At 42.3% G+C, this 14,892-nt stretch overlaps 1 protein-coding gene across 9 annotated transcripts in view; it reads left to right on the forward strand.

The window, feature by feature from the left end:
• Positions 1 to 14,892, forward strand: part of brsk2a (BR serine/threonine kinase 2a) — a gene marked incomplete at its 3' end in the record, with an annotated part of 207,061 nt that overhangs the window by 191,994 nt on the left and 175 nt on the right. For 5 of the 9 annotated variants that reach the window (XM_080875716.1, XM_080875715.1, XM_080875718.1 and 2 more), the window contains 7 exons: positions 1,886 to 1,946; positions 3,904 to 4,111; positions 4,263 to 4,311; positions 5,216 to 5,339; positions 6,471 to 6,651; positions 8,552 to 8,641; positions 12,040 to 14,839. In XM_080875716.1, the coding sequence (XP_080731842.1) occupies positions 1,886 to 1,946; positions 3,904 to 4,111; positions 4,263 to 4,311; positions 5,216 to 5,339; positions 6,471 to 6,651; positions 8,552 to 8,641; positions 12,040 to 12,260 (934 nt within the window). Of the gene's footprint in view, positions 1 to 1,885; positions 1,947 to 3,903; positions 4,112 to 4,262; positions 4,312 to 5,215; positions 5,340 to 6,470; positions 6,652 to 8,551; positions 8,642 to 12,039; positions 14,840 to 14,892 lie in introns of those variants that run through there. The other 4 variants (XM_080875717.1, XM_080875719.1, XM_080875721.1 and 1 more) reach the window with 3 other exon arrangements.

Below are 14,892 nucleotides of genomic sequence, written 5' to 3' on the forward strand. Positions count from 1 at the left end.
TGTCCAAGGGCAAAGCAAAAAGCGCTAAAAATGATTTAAAAGAATAATTATAATAACAGTCAACTGGGAGGGTTCAAGATTTGTTGCAGCATGGCCTTGACATGTGCGCTACATAGCCAGAATATTCCAAAAATAAATCCAGGATACTGTATGTGCATGTAAACATAGTGAGCACACAAGCACAGAGTAGCTCGAGAGTAGAGTAGCTAGCTTGCTACAATGTTGTCTCCAGTGCAGGTTTAATAATGTGGGCTTGTGGTTTCTGTGATACATGATAAATGACTCCCTCCTTGTGTATGCTGTTCCCTATAAATAAAGCACTGAACAACAACATTTTATCCTCTCTCTGAAGCAAGGTTGAGCCTCTGACAGCCTATTACTGTACAGCATAACCATCTGCAACATTAGCTTTATAGGCCTTCTGGTCCAACACTAACAGATGCAGAGTGCTCCTAACAATATGCTCATAATGGCCGGAGGACGTTGTGTTTTGGCCATGTTTAAATGAAGTTCAGTTGGCTACATGGTCACAAGTGCTGCAGTGAGCAACTGCAGCCATGTCTCAGTGGATTGTAGGACTTAAATGGAAATGATACCAACTGTCTGGTCAGTTGTTCCATGAAACAGGAAATCCTTGCCAGCATGGTCTCGGCACGCCTACTCATGTGTAAAAGGATGTGTGCACTAAATAAATTTGTAGAAGGGGAGCGGTAAACTTATAAAAATAGCTCGCCAGTGGGTGTTTCTAAATTTCCCTCACTTTCTTGGTAGCTTTTAATGTTCCTTATTCTGCTTTGTTTACTCTCAGGAGTATGATTATGGCTGTTGCAGTTGTTATAACAGTATTATCATTTTTTAGGCTGATAGCCATAATCATTTTTAGTTTTTGCCTCCTCGAATGCCGTGTGGTCTTGTGGGAATGCTTCCAGCATTAGAAGTGAGCATATGGCCCTGTTACTCCACACACTCTTTATTTTTCCATCCATCCTCCCTTTTTACTTTTAAATGATCTCAGTCTCTTCTCAAGTTTGTTCATGAGATCTTCTTCAATCAGGTAGTTTAAAAAGCAGTAGTCACTGCTTTTTATCTCTTCCTTTATTCAAGCTGAGATAAAAGATCTATAGCTACAGACATACATTAATAAATGCACCCATGCTGACATAAAAAGAGAAAGTGGGGGGGAGAGAAGGAAGAGGGGTATGATTAGATTGAATGACAAAAAAGAACAGTGTTGTGACAGTGAGCAGCTGGTGTTTCCAAGTGTTGACAGGCGTTGTTTTTGGGTGTGCGTGTGTGTCTGTGTGTGTAGATGTGTACGTGCGTGCTTGATGAAGACAGATTGTGCTGTGATTGTTCATTTCTGAACAGGACTCCGCTCATAGGGGTTATTGACGGCATCTGCGAGGGAAAAGACAAACATGACAAATGGCGCTCAATCAAATGTCTCTCTTCATTCTCCCTCTCGAGATAGTTTCATGGCCTAAAGGCTTAAGAAGTCAGAATGATTGGTTTATTATCAAACTTTAAATCTGGCTTAAAGCTAGATTGAGTCCTAGTGTGTGGGAAGTTTAAATTTGTCAAATCAATATCTGTTAAACTGACTTTTGAGTGAGATTAATTGCTAGTAGTAGTTTTTACCTCAGTGCTGTTACTGTGTTGTGATACATGTACCCTATTTGTGTGGTAGGTGTTGTGTTTGCAGGGGGCTTGATAGTAACCCGTGTGCTTAGTATGACAGCTCCATATGCTGCTCCACTTTCTAAATAACGTGTAACAAGTAACCAAGCGTTCACCCCCACCTGTGTTCATTCAAACACATAACAGGTCATGTGTTGATACCACAAATTACTGTTCTCCTGTGTGTTCTCACATGTTTGTACCACAGGTCGCGGTCTATTAGTGGAGCCTCCTCTGGTCTCTCCACCAGCCCGCTCAGCAGCCCACGGGTGAGTCGTAATCCTCAGTTCACATCCAAACACGCACACACATAAAACACACCTCTTGACCCAGTTCTTAACTAACTAGTTGTTAACCTTCTGGGATAATGGCCAACCAACTACTGCTGATCACATTTTATTGATGTCATATTATGTCAGCAATAGAAAATAAAGCAATATTCTTTTTTCTGACCATGAAAGAAGCATACACACACACACAAAGAAAACAATATTTCTCTGCACAGCAATATTTTTCCACCAATCTGTTTTACCGTTATATAAACATTTATCAGCCTTGAAGGATCTACCTTTGTGTTTTGAGAAAGTATAGGTCCATTTTGATTACCTTTTCATATCCTGTATCATATCAGGGCTTCCTGTGTGTCCATATAGCTTAGATGTTTCTGTTAATGCTAAGTAAAAACCCACTGCTGAATGCACACAGGAGGCATGACAGCACAGAAAACTTTCTCCACCCCACAAAGCCTCTTCTCTCTCCATCCTCTGCACTTATTATCCTTCTCTCTGTTTTCTATGGCCTGAGCTCTTTGGAAATCCAGCTCAGGGAATGCTTCAGAAAATCCCACTTTCCTTTGCTCAAAGCTGGGGAGCTTGTAGTAAACTTTTCCAGCTGACTAACCTGAGAAGGCTCCAGATTAGCCAGGATCCTAAGACGAGCTCCTCACCACACAGGTTCTTGCAGGCTTATCTGAAAGGGAAATTGATTTCTCAAACCCACCCAAAGCCTGGATTGTGTTCTCAGCAAGAAGCTCTGTGTGGGGTTATTTTCTCAGACTTAGCTTCTGGAAGACAGGAATGTGTTGAAGGCAAATATTGAACCAGTGTGAGTGCAAATGAACCATGCAAAATCAGTACATCAATAAATAATCAGGAAATTTGACTGCAGAGTTGCCACCTTCCACTTGTTTTTGAGACAGCCCAATTGGCCTTTTGTCTCTCTCGTGTGTTTGTGTTTGCTTGCTTGTCTCTGCTGGGAATGCCTTGTATGTTTTATGCAAATAAAGTCTGTCTTTTTGTGTTTTGTTTGGATTTTTTTAAAGTGAGCACATTGTTTGCTGGTATTGTTATTCCCATTTCATTTTTGTTTTGCTTTGCTTTGACATGAGTCACTGAATGGTCTTTACCATGTTTTCTTTCTCTCTTTTTTGTTGTTGCAATTCCTCCATCTTTCCTATGTGTGTGCACTTGTTACCTGCCTCCAAATCCTTTGGCTACTTCTTCCTTTACCTGTGTGGTGGTTTGCCCTTCCCTTTCCTTTGCTTTGTGTGTTTGTGTACTTGCATGCATTCTTGTGTGTGTTTTCTGTTTGTTTATTTTGTTGTCTTTTTGTTTTACACCTCTTCTTCCTCTTGGCTGTGTTATTCTTTTAATCTAGCCTGTCAGAAAGTTTGGTGTACCACCTCAGTCCCCAGACTTGTCCCCGTCCCCTAACACCAGTCCCTGTCCATCCCCTGAGCCCGTTCCAAATCGCGCAGGCCAGCGTATCTCCACCCCCAATTCGCTCGCTCCAAACAGTGAGCCCCTGCCAGAAGCACTCAACAAGACACAGACGCTCCCTGCCAAGTCCAAAACTGTCCCAAAGCCCCTCCAAGCCACACGATCAAACCCACTTCCTGAAACCACCCTTGATCCAGAACCTGCAGCCAAATCAGAATACTCCACTCCCTGCCAGCTTCCATCACAGCCACCCTCTGCCTCTGTGCCTCCTACCCCTACTTCTCCATCTTCCCCATCCTCCCCGTTTTCCTCATCCTCCATCGCCAGTGCTACCATCTTAAACAGCCCCCAAGTACGACGAGCTCATTATGCTGCCAACCCCCAACTCTCTGTGCCCTTTAGCCCTGTGTTGCCCCTGTCACCAATCAGGCTGCACCATTTTCACCCTGTAGCACCAGCCCCTTCTCCATTTACTGACCACCCACCCAAATCTATCCCCCTCATACAGGTTACCCCTCACCCTTCCCCTCGAGGCAGCCCCCTCCCCACCCCAAAGGGCACCCCAGTGCACACTCCCAAGGACAGCCCAGCTGGGACACCTACTCCAACACCGCCCCCAAGCCCCTCTATTGGAGGCATGCCTTGGAGGACGCGCCTCAACTCCATCAAGAACAGCTTCCTGGGCTCACCACGTTTCCATCGCAGGAAACTCCAAGGTAGATTTCAGCCAATTTACATGAAAAATTGCTGACTAATGCTACAATCTTGGTTTTTCCCCAAAAGTTTTACTGTACATTGTACCGTAATATACTTTTTGACAATTTTTAGTCTTTCTCAATCGTCTGACATCTAACTCTGCTTCCACAGTTCCCACACAAGAGGAGATGTCCAGCCTCACACCAGAGTCTTCCCCAGAGTAAGCAGACGCTGTCCATTTTGAAAGCACCACTGCTATCATAACTATGCATAACCTCTCAGCCCCTTAGCCACTGGCTCAAACAGGCTCCCTCTCGATAGGATGATGTTGTGGAAAGTGTAACATCTATGAATGTTTGATTTTTGCCTGCTGAGTTGACTTGTAATGACCTCCGGTCTGGTCTGAGTTGGAAAGAGGACAGTAGCAGGAGGTAGTGAGTGGGTTATGAGGGAGGCAGGACGAGCCTGCGTGATGCTTTTGAGTTCCCATGGGCCTGATAACTCAAGGTTGGCCTAGATATGCCTGTTTGGTTGGCTGGTTGCTGTCTGGGTTGGTCATTTCCACCTGGCTAGATAGGAATTTCCCAACTGAAAGAAGTTGGAAAATTGATCAGAGAGAGACCCTGTTTTAGCTCAGCCCGAAGTATACAGTCACGTGAGCTGTAGTCAGTCTCCTACTGCAGAACAGTGCATCTCTTTCGGCTAATCTACATTTGTTTCCATATTTTACTAGGTATTTATATTGATTTAAATGTAATGCTAAATATTATAAATCTTATATCTAATATTAATGCCAGAAAACAGGAGTCCATATGGCTTACTAGTGGTTGGAAGTGCACCTGGGCTGAGGCCAATAGTAAATTCATCTACCTCTGCTCCTTCTGTTCACAGAGAGACTCAGTTATCTCACCCCACCCCCCTCAAATCCATTCATACACAATGCACTGGAACATCCTCTGTTTGCTCCTTTGAATCCCTACAGAACTGTGGGGAGGTGGTTGTTTCTCAGAATCAATAGACTGATAGGGAACTAAAACAAGGTTGCAAAAATGGTCAGCTGTATAAAGATGTATGTGTACAACATTGGGCTTATATTCTGCTAAATGTCTTTTCTTTCCTCACAGACTTGCCAAAAAATCCTGGTTTGGTAACTTCATCAACCTGGAAAAAGAGGAACAGATCTTCATTGTCATCAAAGACAAACCTCTCAGCTCAATCAAGGCAGACATCGTTCAAGCCTTTCTCTCGGTAGATACACCACGTTTTTGCTAATTTCTTCCTTTGTCCCTTCTGCTGAACCCCTGACCCTTTTCCCATCTGCTGCCACTGTATCTGTTTGTGCATGAATGCAGCCGTATCACCTGGGTATTTGCTCTCTAATGCAGGATGTTGGCTCTGCTACGAGGCAGGCATGCTCTGAGTGTTTGCTAACATGGTGCTGATTTATGTAGCAATCCAGTAAACTGCTTGTATTCACCGCTTCTATTTTCTCTTTGACTGTGGACCCACTTGAGGTCAATAGAAAATCAACACTGAGCTTTGGTCATTAGCATATAGATGTCCTGCCCTCAATACAGTGCTCTGAGCATGTGTGTTTGTATATTTAGATGTGCAGGGTGAGAAAAAGCGTAGATTGCGTGTGTGTGTGTGTCTGTGTGTGTGTTGTGCTTTATTATTGCGTGGTTCTACAAATACATGCAGAAATGTAAGGCAGCATTAGCTTTTTCAGTAAGCGCAGCAGAATCAGTACCAAGAAACAGTAAGCAGTGGTCGTTGATATTCAGAGTACATAACTGAACAGAACCTATCCTCACCCCAGTTAGATTTAACAAAGTCTAAGTGTACAAACTCTGCCGGTGCGGGTCAATGTCAAATCTGTTTCCTCATCCCTGGAGGAAGCATTTTCCTTTGGGTTATGCTAGCTGGTATTCCAGACAGGAGATTGGCACCTGAATCAGTGGAATTATACCTCTCAGCACTCTAGCATTAATGGAATGTCAAACCCTCTCTAGCACTATGGCAAAACGTGACAATTTCAGGGCTCACCTGTTCATTGGGCATACAAATTCATTTTAGGCGGGAGAGTGCAATGTTGTTGGATGACTCAAGATTACATTAGCTTAAGTCTCTCTGGCATGCATGGCTACTCCCCGAGGCATTAATCTCCTTAGAGTTTCAAATGTGGCTCGTACTATGTGGAGGGTATTTTAATGAGGGTTTATTCACCTTGTCATTTGCAAGGTGTGGGAGAAAAATTTAACATCAGTGATTCCTATGCATAATCCCATTACTCGTGTCTTTGTGCTACCTATTTTTATTCCTGTTTTTTTTTCCTCTTTCTGACATTTTCTTTTCACGATTCCTTTTTTGCCCCCACAGATTCCCAGCCTGAGCCACAGTGTCATCTCTCAGACCTCTTTTCGAGCAGAGTACAAGTCAACAGCCGGCCCCACAGTCTTCCAGAAGCCGGTGAAATTTCAGGTGGATATCACCTACACAGAGAGCACAGCTGCCACTAAGGAGAATGGCATCTACTCTGTAACCTTCACCCTGCTCTCAGGTTAGGATACTTCAGCAATCATAAAAACATCTCAACATTTTCACCTGCTTCTACCCTTTTTTTTTTTTTTTTTTTTTTTTTTTTTTAAGAAAGGCTGTCCCTGTTCAGGAAATTACAGTCATGGCCTTTAGAATCAAAAGCAGAATGTTCACCAGCGGTATATTTGGTGGTACGACTCTGGTATCCACACTTCTGTGAGGATACGTGGAAAAGCATCCGTGACAACAGATATGACGCTGATTAAGTCGGGTACCGGATTAAAATGAGAAGATCTTGTAGAGTGGGGTTGCAGATGTGTATCAACTGTAGGCAGGCTAAAGCAACTTAAATAATCAGCCTTGTTTGAGATTTGCAAGCAAAATACATGAATGACTGTCATGTGAACAATCAGCCGATGGTGGGCTGGAACTGATACGAGCTGACCTGTCAGAATTGCAGACTAGGTTTAACTTTGTGGCTTGTGTGAACTAACACTTGTCTCAGTTTACATCATCTGTGGGCACTTGAAGTTTGACCTACATGTGTCTTCACTGTTTGAGATTCGAGTAGATGCAAACGGTGTAACAGTGGAACTGAAAATCAATGGAGAAGGTGTTGTAACAGTATTGAAAGACACTGTGTTGCATACAAGGGAGGAATTAGTTCTCTAAAAATTTTATACACCAAGTCTTCCTTCTGTACTTAAAGCTGGAATCCAAGAAAGAAAGGGTCAAGTTCAAATCAAGGATCTCAACCGATCACAGAGGACAGACATGCATGTATTATTATGGCATTTGAGCAGCTGGCTCTCCATCTCATTAGCCTTAAATTCAAGCTCACAAATGACAAGTGAAACACTTTGAATGTCACACTTTAAACTAATGGAGTCATGTATATTCAACAAACAAACAAGCCTGAAGTCTTTTTTTTCCCCGAAAGCATGTTGGTGTGTTAAACTTAATGAAAAACATAATTTTTTTTAAATCCTGAATTCTTGATAAGATTTAGCAAACTGAAGTCAAACTATGCACAATCCCACACTGAAACGTGTGTTAATGCTTAGTTCTGCACAAACACCTGCATGCTCTCTTTTACTCTCCTCTTTCTGTTTCACATAAATGGGGGCACAGCTGAGCTGAATGGGCTGTAATAGAAGCCAGTTCTTCATGTCACTGACCGTATACTGTACACAACAGGTAGACAGCAGGAGCTCTCAGCAGCACTCATCTCTGGCCCCCATTTATAATCTCAGGCTTTCTGCAGTTTTCCACCTCACATTTTGCACCACGTCCATATCCCTGTTTGCTTTGCCTTCAAAAACCAGTACCTTTAAATCTATTTGGTTATTGCAATATATTTGTACAAGTTCTGCTGTGTGCCTTCATGCTGCTGATACTCTGTATCCCTGAACAGACTTTTTAGGGGTTTTTCAGTATAATAACATGCCCCCTCCCTCCATCACGTGTTGTAGGTCTTCTCAGTAGGTATGCACAAGACACATGCAAGTATGGGCACATTCTTATCATCAGTTGCATTTGATGTGTTTGTCTATATATCACACCAAAATGAATATTAATCCTTTCCAGAAACTTCCTTGTTTCTTGTCTCATTGTGGTGCATGTAAGGGGCGATGATTTTCAAGTCACTGTAGGAGAGTTGGAGGCAAGGAAGCAAAAGTTAGCATAGTGAAAAGCACCCATGACTTGTCACAGAAGAGAATAGATCTATTGATGGCAGCATTGAACTCGTAGAAGTGCCGCTTTCGTGCATTCTGGTTTACTATCATGGTTTGCTCACACGCTTAATGGAATAGAGACATCATTTATGCTACTTTTGCTTTACCTACCAAGACAACTGTAAGTGTTTTCCATGAAAGGTCTACTATGTCAGCATTCATGTGTTTATCTATGTCTCTGTGAAGGACCCAGCCGACGCTTTAAACGAGTAGTGGAGACGATTCAGAGCCAGTTGTTGAGCACACACGATCAGCCTGGGGTCCAACAGCTTTCCGGTGAGTAAGAATTCCTTTTCAAAAAAATATTTAAAAAAAAGAAATTCCAAACCTTTACCAAAACCTCTCCACCCATTCCCCTACCGCCTCATCTGCCCATCCCGCCCCTTGATGAGCTACACTCGCCGCTATAGCTAAGCTAAATCCAACCCGTCTTCTCAGTATGCTTGAAATCCTCAAGCCACTCTCTGCTTCTCCAATCGGCTTCCTTTGCATGCCCGTGCCTCACTGCTATGAAAGGGTGGGAGCTGCTCTCAAGCACCGACTGCGGGTCAAATGTTGTCTCTCTGCCCACTGGCAGTGAAGATTAGAGTAGAGGTAGGGTAAGCCGATTCGCATTCTGTTACTCCTACTTTCAAGACTGATCACTGGAGCCTGTCACCATGGCAACACCTCTGCCCCTTAACGCACTCCCACATTGCACTGCGCCAAATAGCGACACCACACCTGATAAGTGCGCTCTCTAGGCATCCCGTGCGCTTTCACTCTCTGTATGTTCACCAGTCCACCGCTAAAAGCAAGGTACAAACACCTCTGAGGTCAACAATCATCATCACCCAGCCATTCACATGTGAACTTGATGATATTAGTCTCTCTTTCTTCTCTCATCTTTTCAGTAGTTTCAGAGGTGACAGTTTCAGCAGATGTAAGCACGTTTTTTGTGCCATTGTGGCTCGATACTGTTTCATAAAAGTGAAGTCTGGATGATGAAGAGTCATAGGGCTCCGACTCACCCCTTTCTGCTCTTAACATGTTGACTCTTTTGAATCATTGTGAGCTGTGTGCATCTCACTTGCCATCCAAGAGCTCCATCTGCTGGCCAGACAAGTAAACAACATCAGGAGGAAACGTTACCAGTTGTGAACCGTGTCTGCGTCTTTCTCTGTCCTCTTAAACTCATTTCCAGTTCCATGCCAGGTCTTGGTAGCATGTCCCACTACAGTTTTTTAAGTGTGAGCTGTGTCTTTGCCCTGTGTCTTTTACGCAAAATTACTCTCATTGGCACTCAGAAATGAACAGCAGTCATGACAGCTGTTATGATATTTAACAGTCTGTTATCATTGCTGTGCCTCAGTAAGTTTACCAATTATTTTTGATCTTTTTATATCGTGCAGCTCATTACCAGGCTGAGGTGTGGGAAGGGTAAAATTACAATAAGTTACATTAGATTAGGTTTTAATGGTGGTGGGGGTTTTGACGTAGTGGGCCGTCTCTGTAGGAGAGATGACATTGTTGGAGTATAATATGAGAACCGCTTAAAGCAATAGATGGATAGATACTGAAAAGTACACTACTTTTAGTTTGTGTTGTCCGAGATGATACAGTTGGTATTAAAAGTCAAAGTAAGTTATTTTTGACAAAGGCTAGTTGAATGAATTAATGTCTTTACGGCATCACGCTGAGAAGCAATCAGCATGAAAACAATCTTATTCTCCTCCTCTCTATTTACTTTGACCCACTTACACACCTCTAGTAGTACCTGAACAAAAGGGATTTAAAAATAAAAGTCAGTGACTGTAATTAAGAATAGAAATTGATTTGCATAACATTGTGTCAAAGGGCTTTGTCAAAACCTGGTTATTAATGCCCCTAATCACTAGTGATGACAGCATTTCTGAGACCTGTACTTATGAAGAGTTAAAGTATGGAGGAATGCAGGAAGTAAAATGTAGGTATATTCATTCAGATAAAGATGCTTTTGAGAAAAGGCAATATTATGTGGTCTGTTGTAGTCTTTTCAAAACACGGATTCCCAATCCAGATTGGGAAAGAGTTAATTGACTAATGTGGAATTAGAAGTATAAACATGAGGAAGAAGTTAGCTACAGCCACATTCCTGCAGGATAATGGATCAGTAGAAACTACTACTGGCCTTCTCACATGTGCACTTGCATGCAATTGCTCATTAATCCGTATATGACAAATTTTCTAATTTACACAATACTGCAGGCAGTCATCATACTGGAAGTACATACAGACTGATAACAGAATGTTTTACCTCAAGAAATTCTATTTTATAATCTACATTTTGCTGATGTGTAGACGCAGCATGTTTGTGCGGTTTATTGTCCGTGTAGCTCATCAGTCTGTTTTTTCTTTTTTTACTGATGCTATAACTGTTTGCTTGGACTGCAAAGAAGTCAGAAACAGTCTTGTTTGTGACTGATCAGTCACGCTTATGCGGACCATCACCTCTTTGCTTCATTTCTTATGTTTGGTGTACTTAATGCTTATATGCATGCGTACTGTTGTCCATACGTACACACACTGCACGTGTTTCCTCTTTCTGAGGTCCATTCAGGTCTCTTACTGTGTTATGTATGTCACTATGAACAATTACCACAAGGTAGACAGCCTCACTAATGAGAAGTCTATGTTGCCCTTCAGTGCTATGGTTATGATATCAAAACACAGTAAAATTGTGTATTAGAGAATACAGCATAAATAGTTTACAATGAAGTAAAATTTGAGGAGTGATTTAAAAGTAGACACTTCCAAATCGAATTTCCTCTGGTAAGGAGGAAATGGATACAGAACTCTATGTAATTCGGAAGGCTCTGTCATGAGGAGTGGGCAGGTTCATAAGGTGTGTGTATGTCTGTAATGGAGATGGGACTGAGGTTGTATAAGTATTTAAAAATAAAATGAATGAAATTTAAGTTTAAGGCCAATTCTGTGTATAACAGGTGGCTAGTGTGGTGTAGCATGGATGGAAGTAACTTCTCTGAATCTGTTAGAAATCTGACAGCTAAGTTTAAACAATCAGAGATGTTTTTTTGGATGTGGTCCCTGTAGAGGGAATTACAGTAGTCTAAAAGTGATGCTGTTTCCTTGAGGTTGAAGGAAAAATAAAAAGCTTGCCAGCTTCTAGCTGGCAAAAACACGACTCATGATTAGTATGTCAAACCAAACGTCTGACACACCTACATTGAGGATGTGTCAGACGTTTGATGCTGGAGGACAGGTTTCCAAGACTTTTTGTGTTTCAGGGGGAGCAGTAATGCTTCTTTGACAGGAAGCGTTTTCTTGAATTTCCACGCTTTCTCATTTTTCGCTTCTATCATCTTGTCTGTCCTGCTTCTGGCCAGCCAAACTCGTTCAGACGCACTGGTCACTATATCGACTTAATGGGCACTTGTGTTTTTTTCCGTGGATTGCGCTGAAACGTATGCATGATTTGCCGAGGCTAATGCATTATGTGGTCTAAACACGGCTGCTTCGGCAGTTCTCATCCTTGCACAGTGTACGTGGGTCTACCACCTCCTCACCTCTGCTCGCTCTGCCTTACATGTAGCCATCTCTCTATCCTGTGAACCCCATTGTTCATTAGTTTGTTTCTTCTGTCTTCTCTCTTTCCCCCCTTTTTTGTCCTCTTTTCTTCCCATCTGTGTACCTAGGCAGCCCATTGAGTAACTTCTTTGACGTAATTAAACAACTTTTTTCAGACGAGAAGAATGGACAGGTGCCCTACCCCCCTGGCACGCCCTCCAAGCACTGCCCCTCACCCATGCACGTCCGGAGGCATGACCCAGAAAATAATGACACCAAATTCCCTGCTGCAGGCCGAGACAGAGCCCACTTGTCGGTGGCATCTGTGGGGACACCAGAGGAATCTTAGACCGTGGCGCTTTGTAGCCATCCCAGTATCACTTTAAGCCAGAGACACAGAGAGAATATGCTATCTGTACATAGCTAGATATATATATAAATCATTTATGGACATCTTTTCTATAAAATGACTTTATATAGATAGAAATATATTAAAAGAATCAAAGTGATATTTTGCAAACAACATGTTGCACCAACACAACAGACACACACCCTTGCCATTCCACTCCCCTTTCCATTACCCCTCAGTGTCCACCATCATTACCACCCCTGTACCCTAACCATCTAATCACCTGTGGGCCTCAGTTGTTTGCTCCCATGCTGCTGCTAACCTGTGTGATGACCTGACCTGTTTCTGATACCAGGAATTATCCAGAAAACCTATTAAAGTCCATCCTCCTGCTCCCTGCTCCATTCGCCCTCCCTCGACCACCCCTCCACACCCCTCCAGCGTGCCAAGAGAGACGGACAATTGTTGACGGAGGACTCTTCTTATAGCGGTGTGCTGGGGGAGGGGTTACCATGGAAACAGACCCTTCATGCAGACTTCTACCTTCATCTTCCTCTGCACCCCGACTCCACCCCTGGCAGCCATCAGTAGAAGTAGACAAAAAAAAAATCCTGTAGTGTTCTTGTTCTTAGAAACACACAAGCACACACATCCCAATAAAAACAAGACCACTCGCTCCCCTCACCAGCTATCACCGTTCTCTGACCTCAAGGAGCATTTGCTAATTGGAAAACGAGCATTATTCAAAAACACTACAGACGCCACATACACAAAACATACACGCACAGATCCAGTATGCACAAAAACTCTGGGATGTATCAACAATGATGAACAACATTTTAAAAAAAAGAAGACACCATGCAGAAACACGAGGAGGAGAGAAGGGAGAGGAGTTTTGTGGAAAGCCCAAACAGCCGACACGGATGCTTGCTGGATTGTATTTGTTTGCTTTTTATTATAATGTACTTTCTTTGTGAAGAACTGGGTTTGAAATACTAACTGACTTTATTAGACTTAATACTATTGCTGCAAAACAGACTGGAATTGTGTTTTCAGAGAGGAGTTGGGTGCGAGAAGAACAGGGCAGCGGGAGATATTAAATGATAGTATAGGGTGGGGGGAGGGAAGTGGGTGGATATTCGGGTATTTAAAATGAATGATCTATTCTGTTGTACAGACTGATATCATTTCTTATGTAAAAAAAGAAAAAAAAAAAGAAATGTCTAGTTGTGACACTGTTTAGATACCATAGGAACAGGTTGGTAAACCTGAGCCTGCCACTTACTGTCATTTTAAATTCTGTGTATTTTTGTTACATGATCATGTACGTCTTTGTTTGATTGACCCAATAATGATCCAAACATTCCTGTTTCCTATTATCTGCAGCATTTCTTCTTTGCTTTTCATTTATACCTCTCTCTAGTCTCACTTACCAGCAGTAGGAGTAGAGAAACAAACGAAAAAATGACGTGACAAATGCAACTGTGGATATTTTTGTATTGTTGTCCTTATTTATTCATGTTTGTTCATCTCACTGTTTGATTTCCTAATTTATTATATCTTGGCTATTTATATGAACAAAGCTGTTAGGTCAGTTGAATGTTATTTATTACCCTCTTGTGTGTTCGTAAATGGGACATTTAAAGAAAAAAAAAGAACTTTTATTTCCTTTGCTTTGGTCTGACTTTAACTGAATTATGTGAACTTTGACAAGTCATAAATTCTCTTTTCCATGCTCTCTCTGCAGAGGGAAAGAGAACTTGTGGGAACTCTTGGAAAAAAATGATTTACCAGTAATTTAAGAATGTAGACTTAGCCTCTTTTTGGAGAGGGAATATGCTCTTCTATTGATATTTGTCAGTTTCATATTATTGTGCGTGTAGGCCAGGCTGGAGGAGAAGAACACCACAGATCCTGATCTGCTTCTTCTCTTTGTAAATAGACAGACAAACCGTGGGGGTTGATTGTTTTCTCAACAATGCTGGGGATTCCTGCTCTGTGCTTTTAGCTTGTATTGCTGTGTGCATGTCAAAACATGAGCTTTTCTTTGCATGGCTTTAGTGTTAATGTTCCATGCCAAACTCACTCCTTCTCTCAGCCTTCATCACTTCTCTTTCCACAAAACTACCTTTTAAAATTTAAATTCCCCTTCTGTCTGTCCCTTACTTTCCCACCTTTTCTGCTTTTATTTCTGGCTCTTTTTTTCTTTTAAATTGTTCCCTTGGCCCTGCTGATCTTTCCCTTCGTCCTCCTCCTCCTCCTTATCTTGTGCACAAAGTTTTTGAAGGATGCTTCCTCAACTCTGTACCTCTCTCTGGAAGGCTCTGAGGTCTGGGCTCTCTACCCGTTAGTAGTAGAGGCACAGGGAGGGGATACCAGTACTACAAACACAAAGCAATACCCTGATATGCGCCCTCCTTTCTGTTTTCTACAATGGGAAGCTAGCAGCACTAAGGATATCTAATGATTCAGAGGCCTACATGGGTCTTTTGACAGAGCAGGAGCAAAACTGACTGTAATCCCCATAAAACATAACTGTGAGCATCTTCAGTGCTGAAACAAATAAACTCATTCAGTTATGGTGTGTTTGTTATCCTTATTTCTACCTGTGCAAGCAAGGGTAAGTGTAGAC

Source organism: Rhamphochromis sp. 'chilingali' (genome assembly GCF_963969265.1).
Source record: "Rhamphochromis sp. 'chilingali' genome assembly, chromosome: 2".
In the NCBI taxonomy this organism is placed as follows: domain Eukaryota; kingdom Metazoa; phylum Chordata; class Actinopteri; order Cichliformes; family Cichlidae; genus Rhamphochromis; species Rhamphochromis sp. 'chilingali'.